We start from the raw sequence: 17,067 nt of genomic DNA on the forward strand, positions 1-17,067 counted from the left end.
ATTTAATATATGTAATATATATAAACAAGAAGAAGGCAACAACTCCTGTTAAAAACACTGTAAATTTTCCATTTTCTCAAAACCTGCATGGGTTTAACACTCAGTATTCACTCCCAGCACTTCAACTGTGGAAGGAATAATGCCTCCAGTCAGCTGTGCGTGATTTCAGGCAGCTCCACTGCACTTCCAGGCTTACCAGAACAATGTGCTGGCTTGGTCTGGAGCTGATGATGCTGATGTGTAGCATTAAGATTTAAGAATTAGTTTTGCCTCTTGCTGGGTCTCTGAGGCCACTGCCCACTGCAATGGTTTGTAGAAGCAGAGGGAAGAGGCACTCTCCATGCTGCCCCCACTTAGCATCTCTCTATCCTTCTGCTGCACACTTGAGTGACTTCAGAGCATAAAGACAGCCTGAGATATTTACTGTTCAGGCTGATCTCCATTTCCTCTGGCATTCTTCACAAAGTTCTTAAAGCTCAAAGAAAGAGCGTGGTTTTTGTATCGAAGGCTGGCTTAGAAGTTGTTCTCAGCAGTTGAAGCAAAATCTCATAATTCTTTTTACTTTCTTCTTCTCATTAAGGAGTGTAAATGCACTGTAAGCATTGCAGCTTTGTTGGTCATTTAGGCACACAGTCGACTGCAGCATGGACACCTCTTAGCGCAGCATGTGAGTAATGACAAGTATCTGTTTACCAAAACTCTAGCATAAAATCTATAAATGGGCAGGAAGATTTCCAATGTCTCTGTTCAGGATGCTGTTCTCTCCCCAGTAATATACTTCAAATTCAGTGTTATCTTTAAGGCTACTCTGGGGCTGTGTTTAACTTTGTGTCCCTTGGTTTCTGGAATTGAGATCCTACTCATGTGAATTATTACCACAGTTATTAAAACCAGTGTTTGAATTATATGCAGGGCTCCTAATTCTAAACAAAGATCTTTAAACTTTTCTTTAACTTTTTTTTTTTTTTTTTTTTTTTTTTTTCTGCCATGAAGTATACCCAAATTCAACTATATGACTGTTCCATTTATCTTCCCTTCATCATAAAGACATACATTGAAAAAACTGAGCACATACACAGAGTACATAGATAGTAAATGAACTGTAGACAGGTATTAGTGGTCGCATTTTAAGAATCAACAGCCTTGTCAAAACTGAGCCTTTGAAATACCAAAGTTTATGCCTTTCCTGTTGAAGAAAATAACTTCATAAGTAAATAAATAAATAAATAAAGACATGAAACAAACAACTTGAACAACAATGAAATGACAATCTTAGTTTAAGTAATTATTATTAATTTATTAAGAACTTTTTGAGATCTGATTTACAAAATCTGGTAAACATAGTGGATTTTTTGCAGTAAGAAGTCTTGTACTGACCAAAATTGAAATCAGCATTACTGGAAAAAAAAATAAATAATAATTTTCTGCCAGGTGCTTTTATGCTCCATAAAACTTTTCTTTGAGCATTATACCTTATCATGCTGTGCTGATAACAGTGGAATGATTTTATTACCTAAGTAACACAATTACAGTTACCTAGCACTATACAGACATATACTATTTATTTTATATAAGGAAGGAAATTATAATATCCTGTAAATACGGAACTTCTTTTAAAAAAGATACTAACTCTGCATTAAAAACCACACAGGAAAGATGTGGAATAGTAACTGAATGAGAGAGACCTAAATGAAAAATGTTCTGGGATGACTTGTTATTTGCATAAGACCAATGTCTTCTATTTTGCCACCTATAACAAATAGCTCAGGAAGTGCTGAGAGTGTTCTGATTGAATTTTGCACATATTATTGTGAAGTGCAATAGGTAAAGTGGGTGGCTGGAGAGATGGGAGTTGAAATCCTCAGGGAGAAGGCCTTGGAAGAAGCAGTGGGATGCCTTCAGCCGGAAAGGCTGCTGCTGCTGCAGGATGCCTGTAAATTGTTCTTTTAATAAAAAGACTCTTCAGTTTTACTACCATGTGATTTCCTGGAGTTACAAACCAGCAGGCATGGCGTGATATACACAAGGCCTATTCTACCACTGTTTAAAACAAAAATATTTATAAACATTGCATTCTACTTTCCCATCACAGAGGCTTTTTCTTGGTTGGAAAATAAAGCAAGGAAGTGTCTGTCATGTAGGCTGCACTGAAATTAAACTTATCTGTACCATTTTTCTTAGCTGTCTATTTTTACCTATTATATTTTACTTTGGGAAAAAAAAAAAAGCAAAAAAAAAAAAAAAAAAAGCTACAGCTTATTTTCATTTGCTTCCTATGTAGTTGTGAAAGATAGTATGTAAGTAGTGCTAACATTCCTTGAATGTTCATTTCAAGAGGTGAATGAGAGAAGACATGGCAGACACTGGAAAGTCAGAAGAATGGCCATAAATAGATGCATTCCTGTAGGTGTTCTCCTGAGAAGATAATTGTTTCTTTCGAAAGTTAATCGCCTTTCAAAATGAAGAACAAACAGTGTTACTAGTGAAAAAACTGTAGCCAGAGAAAGCCAAAGAATACCTAAGGGATTTCTGTTTTACCAATTAAAGAAAAAAAAAATTCTGGCTTTCTAGAAAAGGCATTGAAGGAAAGGAAATATCGTGGGCTAGTGTATTTTAAAATACTCTATCAATGTGCTCATTCCTGTCTGATCACATCTCTAAAAGCTGGCTGGTACACCCTATGTGAAACACGAGGCCAGACGTACAAGAGCTATGTAGTCACATAATGTTGGCTACATCGTACTGAGTGAGCAAAACATTTGTCTTGAATCCAGATAAAGCTGGACAAAGCCTTAAGTGAATTGCAGATCTAAAATTTCAAGCACGTAAGAACATGTATAGTGCTGTGTTGATGTGTTATTAAAAGACAGAAGATTATCAAATGTGTTTATTGACAGTATCGATCTTCTTTATCTATTTATTTATTCTTTTATTTTTTGGCACCACACTGATTATCATAGGTCCCCTAAGAGTGAACATCCCTCAGTCTCCTGTGGGGATCTTTTGTGGAAAGTGGAAATTTCAGAAAATTCATACCTACAAAACAAAAGAAAAGGAATAGTTGGGGTAGAAATAACATTTCTGTTTGATTTCCATGCAGATTGAGTCAAGAAAGCTGTGGAACAGAGCTTGGAGATGCTGGACAGGAGAGTACAGAGACCTCAGGGCGTTGCACCAGGATGGTGGGATGGATTTCCACTAGCAGGATAAACAGAAGACCCAGGGGAAGAGGTACCTCAACTACTGGTTTGGAGGAGAAAATAAAGTGCTTTGTAGCTGTTAAAATTCTGGGTTGTTCTGGAGGGAGAAGTGTATATATTATTAGCAACGAGGAAAAAAAAAAACTACAAAAAAAAACAACATGGGGTAGGTAAATATTGGATTAATTAGTTGTTTTTTGTTTGTTTGTTTGTTTTCCAGGTCAGAGTTTCTATTTTTGGGAACTATGCTTAATGGTAGCTAGGATTGAGGACAGATAAATAATCTGTGCACTTCACTACCTCACATCAATCCTATTATTCTACTTCATGCTTTGTTTATCTGGTATCTGCTCATTGCTAGGAAACAGGTGTGTTAGAATAAGAGTCAGGAGAACAAGGCCTGCCAAGATAATGCATCTGATCCCAGAAGACATACCTTTGATAGAAAAATAGCTCCTTAAAACCAGATGTTAAGAAAAATTGATTTTTACCTTGGAGTCTAGGGCTGAGGGGGTTGCCTGATTTGTTGTTCAGGCTGTAGTTGATATGAAATGTGCTCCTCAGACCTTCTTATCAAAAAAACCTTCTTCCTGATGCATGGAAAAAACTAACACCGTGTTGCTTCATGACCTTTCTTGTTGCTTAGATTTAAGAAATTGGCTTTGAAATAAATGTTACATTTACAGTATGATTCTTGATGTTGAAGCACCACCAAGCTTTCTATGCATGAAAATAGAGGTTGAGTCCTTTTCCAGTAAGTGCGTCTCAGACAATTGAAACAGGAATCAGTCACAAGCTTTGATTTAAAATAGATTCTTCTGTAGACTTCTTGAGCAACACCAAGAGCTCATCTTGAACATGCACTACTGAAGGGTGACTATTTTAGAAGCTGTCTCCAGCATAATCCAGATCTCAGCAGCTTTTCAGAGAATCAGTATACTTTCAGTACTTCAAAGAAAAAGGAAAGACTGAGTTTTATAAATTAGGTGACTGAGGTAGAAACTGAAATTGATGAGTGTTTCTGGTCTCCTTCAGACTGCTTTGCCTTTGCATGGGCAGCTCCCCAATAAATTTCAGTGATTGTATAAGCTGCTCTATTTAGGACAGGTGATGAAGGGTTATTTCCTGTCCTCTCTAAAAATGAAGAAATGCTGAGAGTATTCATTTAAAGAGATTATTATGGGACTCTTGTTAGTGATGGTAGTGCTTGCTTAGTGCTTATATAATTAAACTTGGATAATTCATTATAGCTGACAATGGCAACGGAATTCTTAAGTCTAAAGTGGATAATATGAAACCATTTTAGCCTTTAGCTTACTCTATCCAGACCTTCAGATAAGCCCTCCAAGAGTTTTAAGGCTGTCTTGTTGGAGAGTAGATCTATGAGTTTAATGGATGTTGAATAATTAATTGATAGGTCTAGAAGATAATTGCGCTTTCTTGAAATTATTGTTGATTTTTTTCCTAAAGATTTTTTTCCTCAGTTGTACTTAGATGCTTTAATTATTGCCGTGATGTTAAACAGAACTGTGGCAGTTTGCTTGTCCATCTTTTCCAAGAATTCAAAAATAAATCTGCAGCATAAGAATAGGGAGCTTCACTTAAAACATTTTGAGATTCAGAAGGTTATTCTGGAATTATATACGAGACAAAAATGACATTATTGTCAAATAGGAAGTGGATTAATTTTACTCTTTGACACTACAGGATGTCAGTCTACTCAGCAAAATTCTGTAACTAACTCAGGCATAGTCCTTTTAGGCTGAAATTTGAACTTTTACACAAGAAACAAAGAAATCAGGGGATTTATATCCCTTCTGCTTTTCATTCCCTGGAATGCAAAGTGATGCCACGCCTGTGTTTTGTAGTGTAAAAAAAGTCCACAATCTGACACAGATCAGATGTGATCTTTCACTGGCATCTGCCACGTGACACTACAACCTTTTGTGCACTGTGTAAATGACATGAATGGAAATCATTTTTCATGGGGAATCTTTTTTCACAAAGCATTGGTCAGTCAAATGCCAGTAATACTTTTGAAACTGATAAAAGACAGAGAGAGAGTTTTCAAAGCAATGCTCAATGTTATCAACTGGTTTAAAGTCATTTATGTACCTGATATAAAGCTTAGTCTTAAACCTTCGGGGAAATATAATTATAGCCCTAATATCTATGAAGCCTTCTTAATAGAGAGTGGCCTTTCCTTTTTCCATTTCCAATCAAAAAGCACTGATTCTTTGCAAACTTGAATCTTCATCTTCTCAAAGAGCTGGAGTTTTTCCCCTTCAAACTTGGGACCACTATATCTAAATATATTGAAACAACTAAAGAGAAATAGGATTGTATTGGTGAAACATACTGAGACGTGTCTGTAGTTTTACTACTTGGTAGAGCAAGTAAGAAGGAAATGTGGGCAGACTGATCTGTCTAGACAGCCAAAGAAAGTAAAATGATGAATCTAAAAGCGTTTTTCTAAATCTTGTCTACTCTTATGACCATGCAATGAAATGCCAGTTCACACAAACATAAAGGGGACCTTCTGTCTCTTGGAAGATAGGAGACAGGAGGGCTTCAATTGCTTGTCGCTCACTTCCTGAGATAAAATACCTTGTGACTTAGGGATAAGTATATAATCAGAATTTCTTGATCAAACTGTTATGCTGCTTATTTAATATTTCAGGGGAATAATGGAGATAGAACTATAAAATACCTAGTAATGAACATTGCACTTCTCTGCAGCCCAATATCAAAACTTTTTTCCCAAATTCTTTGAGTGAAGCCAACATCCATTTTTTTTTCCCTGGCATGCCATTTATGACATCACCACTGATGAAAAGTAAATTTGAAGTATCAGAGCTCTTCTCTCAATGTACAGCAGCAGACCTTATCTGCACAGCTGAGCGTAGTGTGTGCCACTGAAGGATCTCATCCTGCCTGTGCAGGAAGCTCAGACACTGTTGTAGTGAGTGAGAGAGTGCTCACTTGAGCAGAGCGTGGTGCAGATGAAAACCAACCAGTTGCCAAGTGGAACACACAATGTAGCTGTGATCCTGGACTCTCTCTGCTTTAGATACATGCCTTAAAGCTCTGGATATGCAGCAACTGAATTCTACTCCTAAGGGAAAGGGGGATTTGTTATTTTTATGTGAGGAGACTGGCTGGGATTCTGCATGCCTCTCATCTGGTAGCCTCATGACTAGAGCTTTGCCAGTTAGGAGGAAAGCCAGCTTTCAATCTTGCTTTAGAATATCGTGGCTTTGTTAAAGCTTCTCCTATTGAAATGGGGCTTCTGAGGGACTGATGAGAGAATGGAAAGAATTAGCAACAGGAAACATAATTCTACAGTCTGGTTTTGATAACTTGGTTTTTAAAGCTGCATGGTCCAGTTCTCCTTCCAGTTACAGTTTCGTACATACTCCACTTACACAATTTCAGTGATTTTTTTTTAAAGTACATTGGAAATAAAAACATAGATCATATCTGTGAACTGGAATGTTTGCATTTCAGGTGAAACTGAAATAACTTGATTGAGTTGTAACTTAGGATCAGGACAGATGAAAACAGGGGCTGACCTCAGTGTTGGCTTGGACAATAATGCACTTTTGACACACACATTTTGTGTACACCAAACTTTGTAACATGAAACCAAATGACAAAATAAACCCATGTAATCCTATTGTTTAGGAGAGGTCACAGAGTTCAGGAGAGTATTTAGCATATGTAGTGAAGAGGATATCAGCTTTGCAGAAGAAAATAATCATGACATTTTAAAATATTCTCTCCTTGGAACTGGATATAAGAAAAGCGTTTTTACAGCAAGAATAGTGAAACATAGGAACAGGTTGCCCAGAGAAGTGATGGATGCCCTATTTCTGAACAGGTTCAAGGTCAGGCTGGACCTTGAGCAACCTGATCTATCTATAGATATCCCCATTCATTGCAGAGGAGTTGGACTAGATGACCTTTAAATGTCCCTTCCTATTCAAATGATTCTATGATTCTGTGAATTCCTTTTTGCTTCTTCCACTGTTACTTCCTCTAACTGTGATTCAGTGCAGGGCATCTGACCTGTAGAAGGACATAAACTTAAGCTGTCCATACTGAAAGATAATCCTGCTGGGAAATATACTTGAGCTCAGCTTCTGGGAGCCCTTTTGCCTCCCAGTGTGCATCATCTGGAAGTAATGCCTTGCTTTTTTGAAATCCTGATAGTCATAAAAATGAGAACTTTGTACATAGCTTTACATATTTTCACTTGTACGCACCCATGCCCACATCCTGCATGTATGACAACAGTAACTCAAGGCACAAGTAATTAATAAATTACAAAGTTTTTCATAAGACTCAGATTCTCTGGAGTCATACCAAAGCTGTAAGCTCAAAACAGTTTTGAATCTCTGATACTTTAATTGCTCGAGGAGGAGGAAAACCTCCTGATACTCCTTTGTGATGTATTAGGATGTTGCACTCTGGACATTTAAAAAAGAGGCATTTACAGATGGCCATACCTCAAATGGTGCAATCAACGAGGTAGAAATATGTGCTACTTTCTCCATGACTGCTCCTGGTCAATTAACAGTTAATTGCTACATCCATCTTCCCTCTGAGGAAGACTGTATAGGAAGCAAAAGTATTTCAAAGAATCATAAAATCATTAAGCTTAGAAAAAACTGCTAGGATCATCTAGTCCAATTGTCAACCCATCACCACGTTCTCTATGTCCCTCAGTGCCACATAAACCCTTTTCTTGAACGTCTCTAGGGACAGTGACTCCACCACTTTCCTAGGCAGCCTCTTCCAATGCCTCACCACTCTTTCTGAGGGCGATTTTTCTAATATCCAACCTGAAACACCCCTGAGTATTTCCCCTTATTACTTCAATGCTAGAACAGCCCTGTACCTTTGCCATCCTTTTGGCTAAGACGTAGTTCATCAGCAAAATACATTCTTTAGGAAACTAGAACAGAAATCTTCATGATGTCTAAAGAATTCTGAAATTCCTTTACAATGCAATTTCTAATGAGTGTAGTAATCATAATTTGACCTGTGACTTCCATGTCAGAAAAATAATGCTGTTTTTCAGACAAAACATATCAAAAGTAATTTTAAAATATTACTTTTGAAAGAATGAATTCTAGGATAAATCTCAATTCTTTTTCCCCAAAATATCATTTTTGACTAATTGCATGTTGGAAAGCTTTTGAATATTTCAAAAGTTGTGAAAATTGGTGCAATATTAACAGTGTCTCTGCTTATTTTTGCTACAAAAATAGATGGAAATGTATCAAGACAAAAGACAGCACAGCTTTCATAAAATTACAGACTTACATAACAGAAGTGAGTTTGAAGAAAAGCAATATTGAGCTGTATAAACAAACATATTCGCACTTACAATACAAACAACCAGAGATTATTCTGTTAGAAGTCATTACAGAGCACATAATCCTGGTAAGGCAAACAGGCACGAGAAAACTCTGCCATCAATGCTGAAACCCTTTGTGTGTGAGTAGTGACACAGACTTCGCTCCAAGACAAAGTAATTAAAATATTCTTGGGTCTTTAACCTTTGTCCATTGGTGCATGACACTGAGCATTGCCAGGGCTAAACAAATAGCATTCATGTGCATCTAATGGCAGCAACAGGGTTACAGCTGAGAAAATGATAGAAACAAGGAGATGTAAATGAGAGTTGGCTGCAATCAGTGCACAACATACCTTACTTTGCAAAAGACAAGCAGGATAGGCTGGAGACATGAGGCTGCATAGTGCTAGGCTGCTCTGAGCTCACATTTGGGCAAACTCAGCACATTTCCAAAGTACAAATTGCCAGATTCAGAAGAAATAATAAATGCATTGAATTAATAGTAGTGCTTGTGAGAGTATAAGTTAAAAGAACTGAGATAAGGGGAAGGGTGAGTCTGAGAAATCAGTCATGAATGTTTTGAAAGATCTGATAACGTGTTGAAACCAAACCTGTTAGATTCTTTATTTTCTGTCTGTTCTTCCTATTTTTATTTTCTCTTCTTCACAAAGCACGTGATCTGGAGAAAAGTATTTCATTTTGGACATTCAGTGCTTTATCAAACAGGCTCAGCACCACCAGATCCAAAGCCCTAGCAGAATGAAGGTTAAATACTTGGCAGCAAACTGTGCTGTGCTCAGCTGGATCTTGAACAAAGCAGAGTACCTGAGGTTTCTTTTCATGACAGTGGAGATAAAGTACAGCTGTCTGGCAAGCTGATGGAAGGATGCTCACCAAAATGGGAGATGGTGGTAGGCACAATGTATAACAGCATCTTCCCTCAATAGCTAAACCGTACACCAGACAGTATGAAAAGGAGGCAGGGGAAATGGTTAAAAAGGATTTCTTAATGTTTTTCTTAATGCTGCTTTTAAGTTGGTGCCGGTGTCCAGCTGCCTCACTGCATTTAGCAGTGCCTGATCTTGATTACTGTGTTAGCTCCAACCTGCCTACAGGTAAATACCTGCCCTGTTCTAATAACTTGCCAAAACAAGAACTCCTGAGCTTGAGAATTCAGCTAGCCGGATAAAATGCTGCACCTAAACACAGCCTGCACTGGAATACATATTCTGGTATACTGGCATGAGTTGGATTTGATAATGCTTGTCGGTCCCTTCCAACTTGGGATATTCTGTGATTCCATGACAGTGTGAACTTTATCTGTATCTCATCCAAATTGAGCTATCCCCTATCTATATCAGATGAAAGCAGCAATTGCTATAATTTTCATGCTATAATGATCTGCCAGCATGGTAGCAATTTATAAGACAGACAGACAAGTAGGAAATAGGCTTAACCTTTTTGGACTGTTGTTGTACTATGTGGAGAAACACCAGAAAGGGAGACACAACCTCTGGGATTCACCTGGAATCTTCAAACAGATACCAGTATTTTCTCTTACAACAAACTTCTTGGCAATACTGGACACACAAAATAAAACTGAATTCTACATTTAGAATGGAGAAAAATTATCCCTTTGTAGCAATGGAGACTTTGTCTGGTTCTGCAGATGGTGGTCTGGCCCTGGAACAGTCTCTCCAGTGCAGTGCTCGTGGTCTCAAGCTGCCGGATTTCAAGGAGCGTGTGGACAAGGCTCTCAGACGTAGGGTTTGGATTTAAGCGCTCCTGTGCAGAGCCAGGAGTTGGACTCGATAGTCCTTGCGGGTCCTTTCAACTCTACCTCCGGAGCACAGCCACATGAACCAGAACGGCGCCGGTTGCCCACGGAGGAGGGAGGGCCGGGCCACAGCGTTGCGCTCCGCCCGGGGGCGGCCCCGGCGCTTTAAATGCGGCGGGGACAAGCAGTGCTCACCCAGCTCCGGCAGAGCTATGGCTCCTGAGCGGCCCCCGCCGGCCTTCGAGGGCGCCGGGAAGGAAAGCGGGCTGCAGGTATGGCGCGTGGAGCGGCTGGAGCTGGTGCCGGTACCTGCCAGCCGTCATGGGGACTTCTTCGTCGGAGACGCCTACGTGGTGCTGCACACCGTGCGCCGCGGAGCCGCCTTCGCCTACCGCCTGCACTACTGGCTCGGTAGGCAGCGGGGGAACGGAACGGGGCAGGGTAGGGGTACCGCCTCCCTGCACGGAGCGTGCCCGGGCTGCTTCTGGAGCATCCGGGCTGAAGCAGGAATATGGGGTATAGGTGATGCTGTGCTGCCAAGGGGCACTGGGGGTGAGAACGCTGGGTGTGATGGGGAGGTGTGTGTTTGAGTGCTTTGTGGTATGGGTTTGGAAAAGTGGTGAAGGATCAAATTCAAGTCTTAGCTGTGTCTCACCAAGAATCAAGAGTGAAATCCTGCCTCCACCAGGATGAAAAGTTTTTTATCTTTGTTTCCGCCAAAACTTCAACTTAGCCTTCTCCTTATGGTATTGCTGCATAGTTTGGTGTCTCTGTGCTGCCTTTTCCAGCCAGGCTGATCTTGCTTTCTAATGCTAGAGACTGGAAGTGAAGTCACCGAGCTTTCTGTAAAACCAGCTCTCTTTAACATTGCTGATTGCCTTGTAGAACCCCTCCCAAAGCAGCCAAGGAAAAGCTAACTGTGAAACAGATACCTGTCATGTGGGTAGACTAAAAGAGGATGTGTTTTAGGTCTCTTCCTCATCTGCTGAAGGTTAATTTGACTTCCTTGTTAGTCATCGTCTGACCACGGCCTGAGGTCAGTTTCTTTTACCGTTATTGTAAGGTTCGTGTGTGGGCCATCTCTGGATGCATGTAGAGGTCATAAAATTATTAAGATTGGAAAAGACCTCTAATTAGGATCATCTAGTCCAACAGTCAGCCCATCACCACCATGCCCACTGCACCATGTCCCTAAGTACTATGTCTACCCTTTCCTTGAACAACTCCAGGAACAGCGACTCCACCACTTCCCTGGACAGCCCGTTCCAATACCTGACCATTTCTTCTGGGAAGAAATTCTTGCTAATATTCAACTTGAACCTTCCCTGGTGCAACTGGAGGCCATTCCCTCTTGTCCTCTTGCTAGTTACATGAGAGAAGAGGCTCATCCTCACCTGGCTACAACTTCCTTTTAGGTAGTTTTAGGGAGCAACAAGCAGTGTTGCAGAGATGAGTCAATGTATATTAGTATTGCCATATCTGAGTCCCTGTGGGTCTCATTGTGCTTTATCTGCTGGGATTGTTTCTGCATAAATGTTTGAGGCTTGTTCAGCTTTGCATTTGTTATTGGTTATCCAGTTGGTGCACTGGATAGATCAGGCTCTGACAAGAGTATGATCAGAGATGGCAGTGTGAATGAGTTTCTGGCAGACGAGTCTATGTCAACAGTGCTGTTAGTCAGAAGCAAGGTTTGGCTTGTTGTGCCATTGCTAACAAAGTTAGAAGTACTTTAACTTGGGAGTTCAGGTTTATTAGACCTGTGCCAGGGCAAGCTGCAAGGACTGCCACTGGATATGAAGCTGAAATGGTGACTGATACTTGCAGTAATTATGAGTTGGCTGAAGACCTTTGGTTGTACAAACTGTATATATAATTCTGATAGGTGTTGTAAATAGCTTTGGGCAATCTAGACACACATCCCTATACAGCTGGCAGCTTGGCAGTAGTGTGGCAAACTGCTGGGAAATTCCTTCCTTCTCATGGGACACTCCAGTAGTGGGTGGAGATACCAAACGCTGCTGCAAGCTGGTAGCTCTGATCTGCCCTGCAGAGCTTTGTATTAGGTGCACAAGTAAGGGTAGTCACATCTGGGGCAGGAGTCTGGGTTACTTTAGTAGTTTTGAATGATTCTTACCACTTCTTCCTTATGATTCTCACAAGACTTCTTCCTTATGAGCAAATGTTTTGTAACTTGTGGGTAAAGAAGATGTCAGAGGGTCTTTCTGATGTCTTCTCATAAGCAATCTGTGAACAGTACAAGCAGTCAGTAACAGGCTGAGATGGAGAGAATTCCTGTACATTTCTGTATCTTACTTGTCTCACCGTGGTAACTGTTACTAAAAATGTTGTTGTTAAAGAACTTAGTAAATGCATAGCTGTCCACACTCATTTACAATTACATACAACAGTAGAATAGATATGTCCATAATAAAAGACAATCATAAACTTGTCAGCCAATGGGAGATCTCTTGGTTAAACCAGTGCTGTCATGAATACGGATGTAGGCTGAGATACTTCTGCATTTCTTGTTTTATATTTTCAGAGAAAACTTGCACTTTATCTCATAATAATAGCAATAAATTAAACTGGTAGGACTACAATTGCTCAACTTCACAAATTCACTTGGACCTGGACCAAATTTTATGCTTTGCTTGAAAATTGAACCTGAATGCTGCAGCTGTAACATGCACTCAGGCTGGGAACCAAAAAATGTTCTCGGCCTCCCAGGTGTCTCAATTCCTGTACTGAATGGGGGAAATGTTTTCTCTTGAATTCATATGGTTATAGAGCCTTCTTTTTAGGACCATGGAGGACAGAGGCATATATCCTAGAGAAATGTAAATTTTGGAGTCTGGAATTAAACAGTAGTCAGTTAGAAAATAGACATGCAAAGAGAACAGAAGTTACAGAACCTCTTCATCAAATATCTGGCTGTTGCCTGAGATCAGAGTCTTAAAGAATCACAGATCCCTCTTTCATTTACTTTCTAATGTTTAAACTTCCTACTCAGCTCAAGTGCACAATCTGTTTTAATAAGAGGATTTTGTATGTGAGTGACCAGTGTTGCAGTAAAAGGGTTTATTTTAGGAAAGAAAATATCGGGTATATAATTTGACTTAACTAACATCTCTTCACAGCTTTTTGCTTAGGAAGACCTGGTGTTTGCGATTAAAGTCCAAAAATTATTACTTCACTCACTTATATTCACTTAAAATACACTCTTTTTTAAAGAGAGAGAGTGCAAATAATTTTGGCTTTTTTTCTGTCCTTTTAAAGATAGATCTTCAAGCAGCAAATAAATTGTGAGTGACCTTGTGTTTGGTGGTCAGGGTAATGTGCAGTGCTTTCTTTCAACAACCTACTGGAGGCAGAATGTCACAATTTCTACAACAGGGTTCTAAATTATATTGGTTTTTTATAGACATAATACTTTATCTTATTCCAGGGAAAGAATGTACCCAGGATGAAAGTACAGCTGCAGCTATTTTCACTGTTCAACTGGATGACTACTTAGGAGGAAAGCCTGTACAGAGCAGAGAAATTCAAGGATATGAATCTAATGAGTTTGTGAGCTATTTCAAAGGAGGAATTAAATACAAGGTAAAGAGCCACCTGTCACATTGTCACATTTTTTTTAGAATGTTTTAATGTTATTTCATCCAAATAATATGAAATATTTCTTATTGAAACATTAAAAACTGTTTCTTTAATGCTTAGTAGTTTTAGATCTACCTACTCTGAGATGTTGAGTTCCTGTATTTGCATAGAGTGTCAGCTGCTTTATCAGTGCTCCTTCTGTTAAGTGCAGACCACTCCCAGGCATGCTTTCCATAATCCCCAATCAACTGATCATGAAGTTGCATACTCTTGTGTCTAAGGGAGCTCATGGGACACTGTTTAAGAGGCAGCAAATCTTACAGAAACCACTTCTGTTCTGTAATCTGAATCATTTTCTTCAAATGAAGAACCTACTGTGCATAAGTAGCAAAAAACATGAACAGTAGAGCAGACCCAGACCTCATTTCTGTCTAAAAAGTTGGCCTTCAACTTAGTTTATGGATTTTTAAATCAGCAATTTGGTCTTGCTTCCCCCTAGTTTGGTGCTCTTGGCTAGCTTATCTCCTGAAGGAATATTTGCAGCTTAGAAAATTGTAGATCTGCTATTCCATTACCCTCTCCCTTTATGCATATCCAGACTCTCAAAGCACCGGGACTGCTGAGATTTAAAGAAGTTGAGAAAGCTATGCAGGACTGCACATTCCTTTGTTTTCCTTCAATTATGTGATAGACTACTAACTTTTTCCTTGACAAGGTGGTTAGGATTACCACATCTTCTAGTTATATAGGAGAAGGTGGTGAATCCTGTTCTTTCCTTTTCTGCACACTTATGAAACACCTTTGAAGCAGGGTGACATCTGCTCCCTCAGATTAAGACCTGACAGTTCAGCAACAGAAGTGTTCCCCACGTCTGTCTGGTCAGTGGTCAGCACTGTTAAAATGTTTGCAGTTCTGGCTTACTGCATGAACTCTTTCCTGCTTGCTTCTCAGCTGCAGCAAAAAGGTAAGTTCAAAGAAATGAAGTAAAGCTTGGTGTTTTGTGTTTTTATTCAGGCAGGTGGTGTTGCCTCTGGATTTAATCATGTTGTTACTAATGATCTGAGAGCCCAGAGGCTTCTCCATATCAAGGGCCGGAGAGTTGTGAGAGCCACAGAAGTCCCCTTGACTTGGGCCAGCTTCAACAAAGGAGATTGTTTCATTATTGACCTTGGAAATGTAAGTCTTTTCCAAAGCAACTTGCACTGAAAAGTAGATGTGCGTTTCAGGGGAGAAAAGATGCTGCTGTAGGATGTAATTTTTGTTGTCGCAACACTTTCAAAGCTCAAAACTGCTTTGAATGGTTTCTGAAGTATACACAGAGTGCGCAAGAAATAGTTATTTCCCACTTGAGGCATTGAGGGTATTTTTATTCATGTTCTAAGCATAAGCTGTTCATAGTGAGTCCTTACAGTGCTAAGGTAAATTGGACTTTTCCCTTAAGAGTACTTCCTTTTTTTTTTTTTTTTTTTTAATTTTGATTTTGACAATTTAAGAAATAGCTGCAAGATGTGTTATCAAAACAAGCTAGTAATAAAATGTGTTATAAAAGTAGTTTTTCAAGAGACTGCTTCTCAGAATCTCTACTCAGGTATAAGCACTCCTGTAGGACTTTCTGCTAAAGGCAGTTAGAGAAGCTGAGTGCAGGAATGTATAGACAGGTAAGGGAAGATAATTCTGCTTGCTTCAGATGACCTAAGGGATTGTACTGTCACTTTAAAACTCATGTTAACTTTCTGATACCACAGGTAGTTCACACTTTTTAGATACTAATTATCAGTTTGAAGCTATTCTCATGTCTGATATACTGACATATACAAAATGCTACCTTGTAGATAATTTTTTTTTCATGTGCTTGTGCAACTGCAATTGGTCTTAGCTTTAACGCTTCACAAGGAAGTGGTCAGTGGCTTCAGCAAGGTTTGAGAAGTTACTTAATGCACTGAGAAAAAAATCTCTTCTTAACTCATGTTGCAAGTTCTACTTTTTGCTCTGAAAGCTCCCCACTGTTGTGATGAACGAAGATATTGTTATCACTTAGCCATATTGATTATCTGTTACATTCTAATCATACTGCTTGCTATGTTATCTGAATGCTGCTAAGCACTTCCTCCTGTGATGGTGTGGTCTGAGCATCTAAAACAGCCAAGTGATCAATATCCAAAATATTGTCTCTGAATGTCACTTTATATTAAGGAGGCAAAGAAGAGCTAAATTACCTATTCCCTTTCAGGGCTAACCCATGGGAGATGGGCAATTTAGAACTAATCATACTAACCATCAGTAGGAAATGCCTGCTTTTGCAATCAGGCTCTCAGGCTTGAGTTTTGTAGTTTGGAGTTACCCTTCCACAAACACCTAATGAAGATTGGCATGCTCCAGACTGACTTATCTTGGCCCTTACTGTGCTGGAGATGCCTCGTTCACCTAAAGCAATTGCTAAAGACACACTGCAGACGTGACAGTGATGCTGAAATGTACTGTGGTTATATGGATGTACTGTGGGTGTTAGATATATAGCTTGGTGAGATGTATTAAGAGGAGAGTGCTGTCACTGGACAATTTAAATGTAACACTTCAGATTCTTGTTTTTTTAACACGAACGTGCATTGTGAGCCTTTTCTGGTTTCTTAGTATAACATCACTTTGGCTTCTGATTTCCTGACTGATAAGACATGTTAAGCAGCTATGTAGTCCTATGCCATTTTAGGAAGAAAGATTAGATGTGCGAACATTTAGATCTTTACTGGGCTATGGAGAGCCAGATGAATCACATGGCCAATAACAATGCTTAGCCTTGCTGAGCCAGTGGTGGTGTAAGGATTGGTTTTGTTGGATGGATAAAAAAAGTATTTTGACACCTACTTGCAGCAATTTAATTATCAATTACTTTGTAAACCAGACCTTTCTTGAGAAGTGAAGAGGCAACATCTAATGTACTATAAAATGAAGAAGCAAGTCTACCTGAAGTGCCTGTTGAGAAATAGATGTGATACAAAACTTGCCCAAGATTTCCGCTGTAACAGTGCATTTTTCTAAGAACTATATTTCAGGCTGAAGTAATTGTATTTCAGGTTGAAATTTTCCACTACTAAAAGTCCTTTGCAAATGGGTGATTCTTTTAAAGGAGCTCT

At 39.4% G+C, this 17,067-nt stretch overlaps 1 protein-coding gene across 1 annotated transcript in view; it reads left to right on the top strand.

The window, feature by feature from the left end:
* Positions 1-10,520: 10,520 nt before the first annotated feature.
* The window catches only part of SCIN (scinderin), a 45,101-nt gene continuing 38,554 nt past the window's right edge, over positions 10,521-17,067 (top strand). Inside the window, exons 1-3 of the mRNA XM_048952271.1 lie at positions 10,521-10,750; positions 13,785-13,939; positions 14,951-15,112. Coding sequence (XP_048808228.1) covers positions 10,552-10,750; positions 13,785-13,939; positions 14,951-15,112 — 516 coding nt within the window. The 5' untranslated portion in view covers positions 10,521-10,551. The remainder of the gene's footprint in view (positions 10,751-13,784; positions 13,940-14,950; positions 15,113-17,067) is intronic.

Source organism: Lagopus muta, chromosome 7 (genome assembly GCF_023343835.1).
Source record: "Lagopus muta isolate bLagMut1 chromosome 7, bLagMut1 primary, whole genome shotgun sequence".
Lineage (NCBI taxonomy): Eukaryota > Metazoa > Chordata > Aves > Galliformes > Phasianidae > Lagopus > Lagopus muta.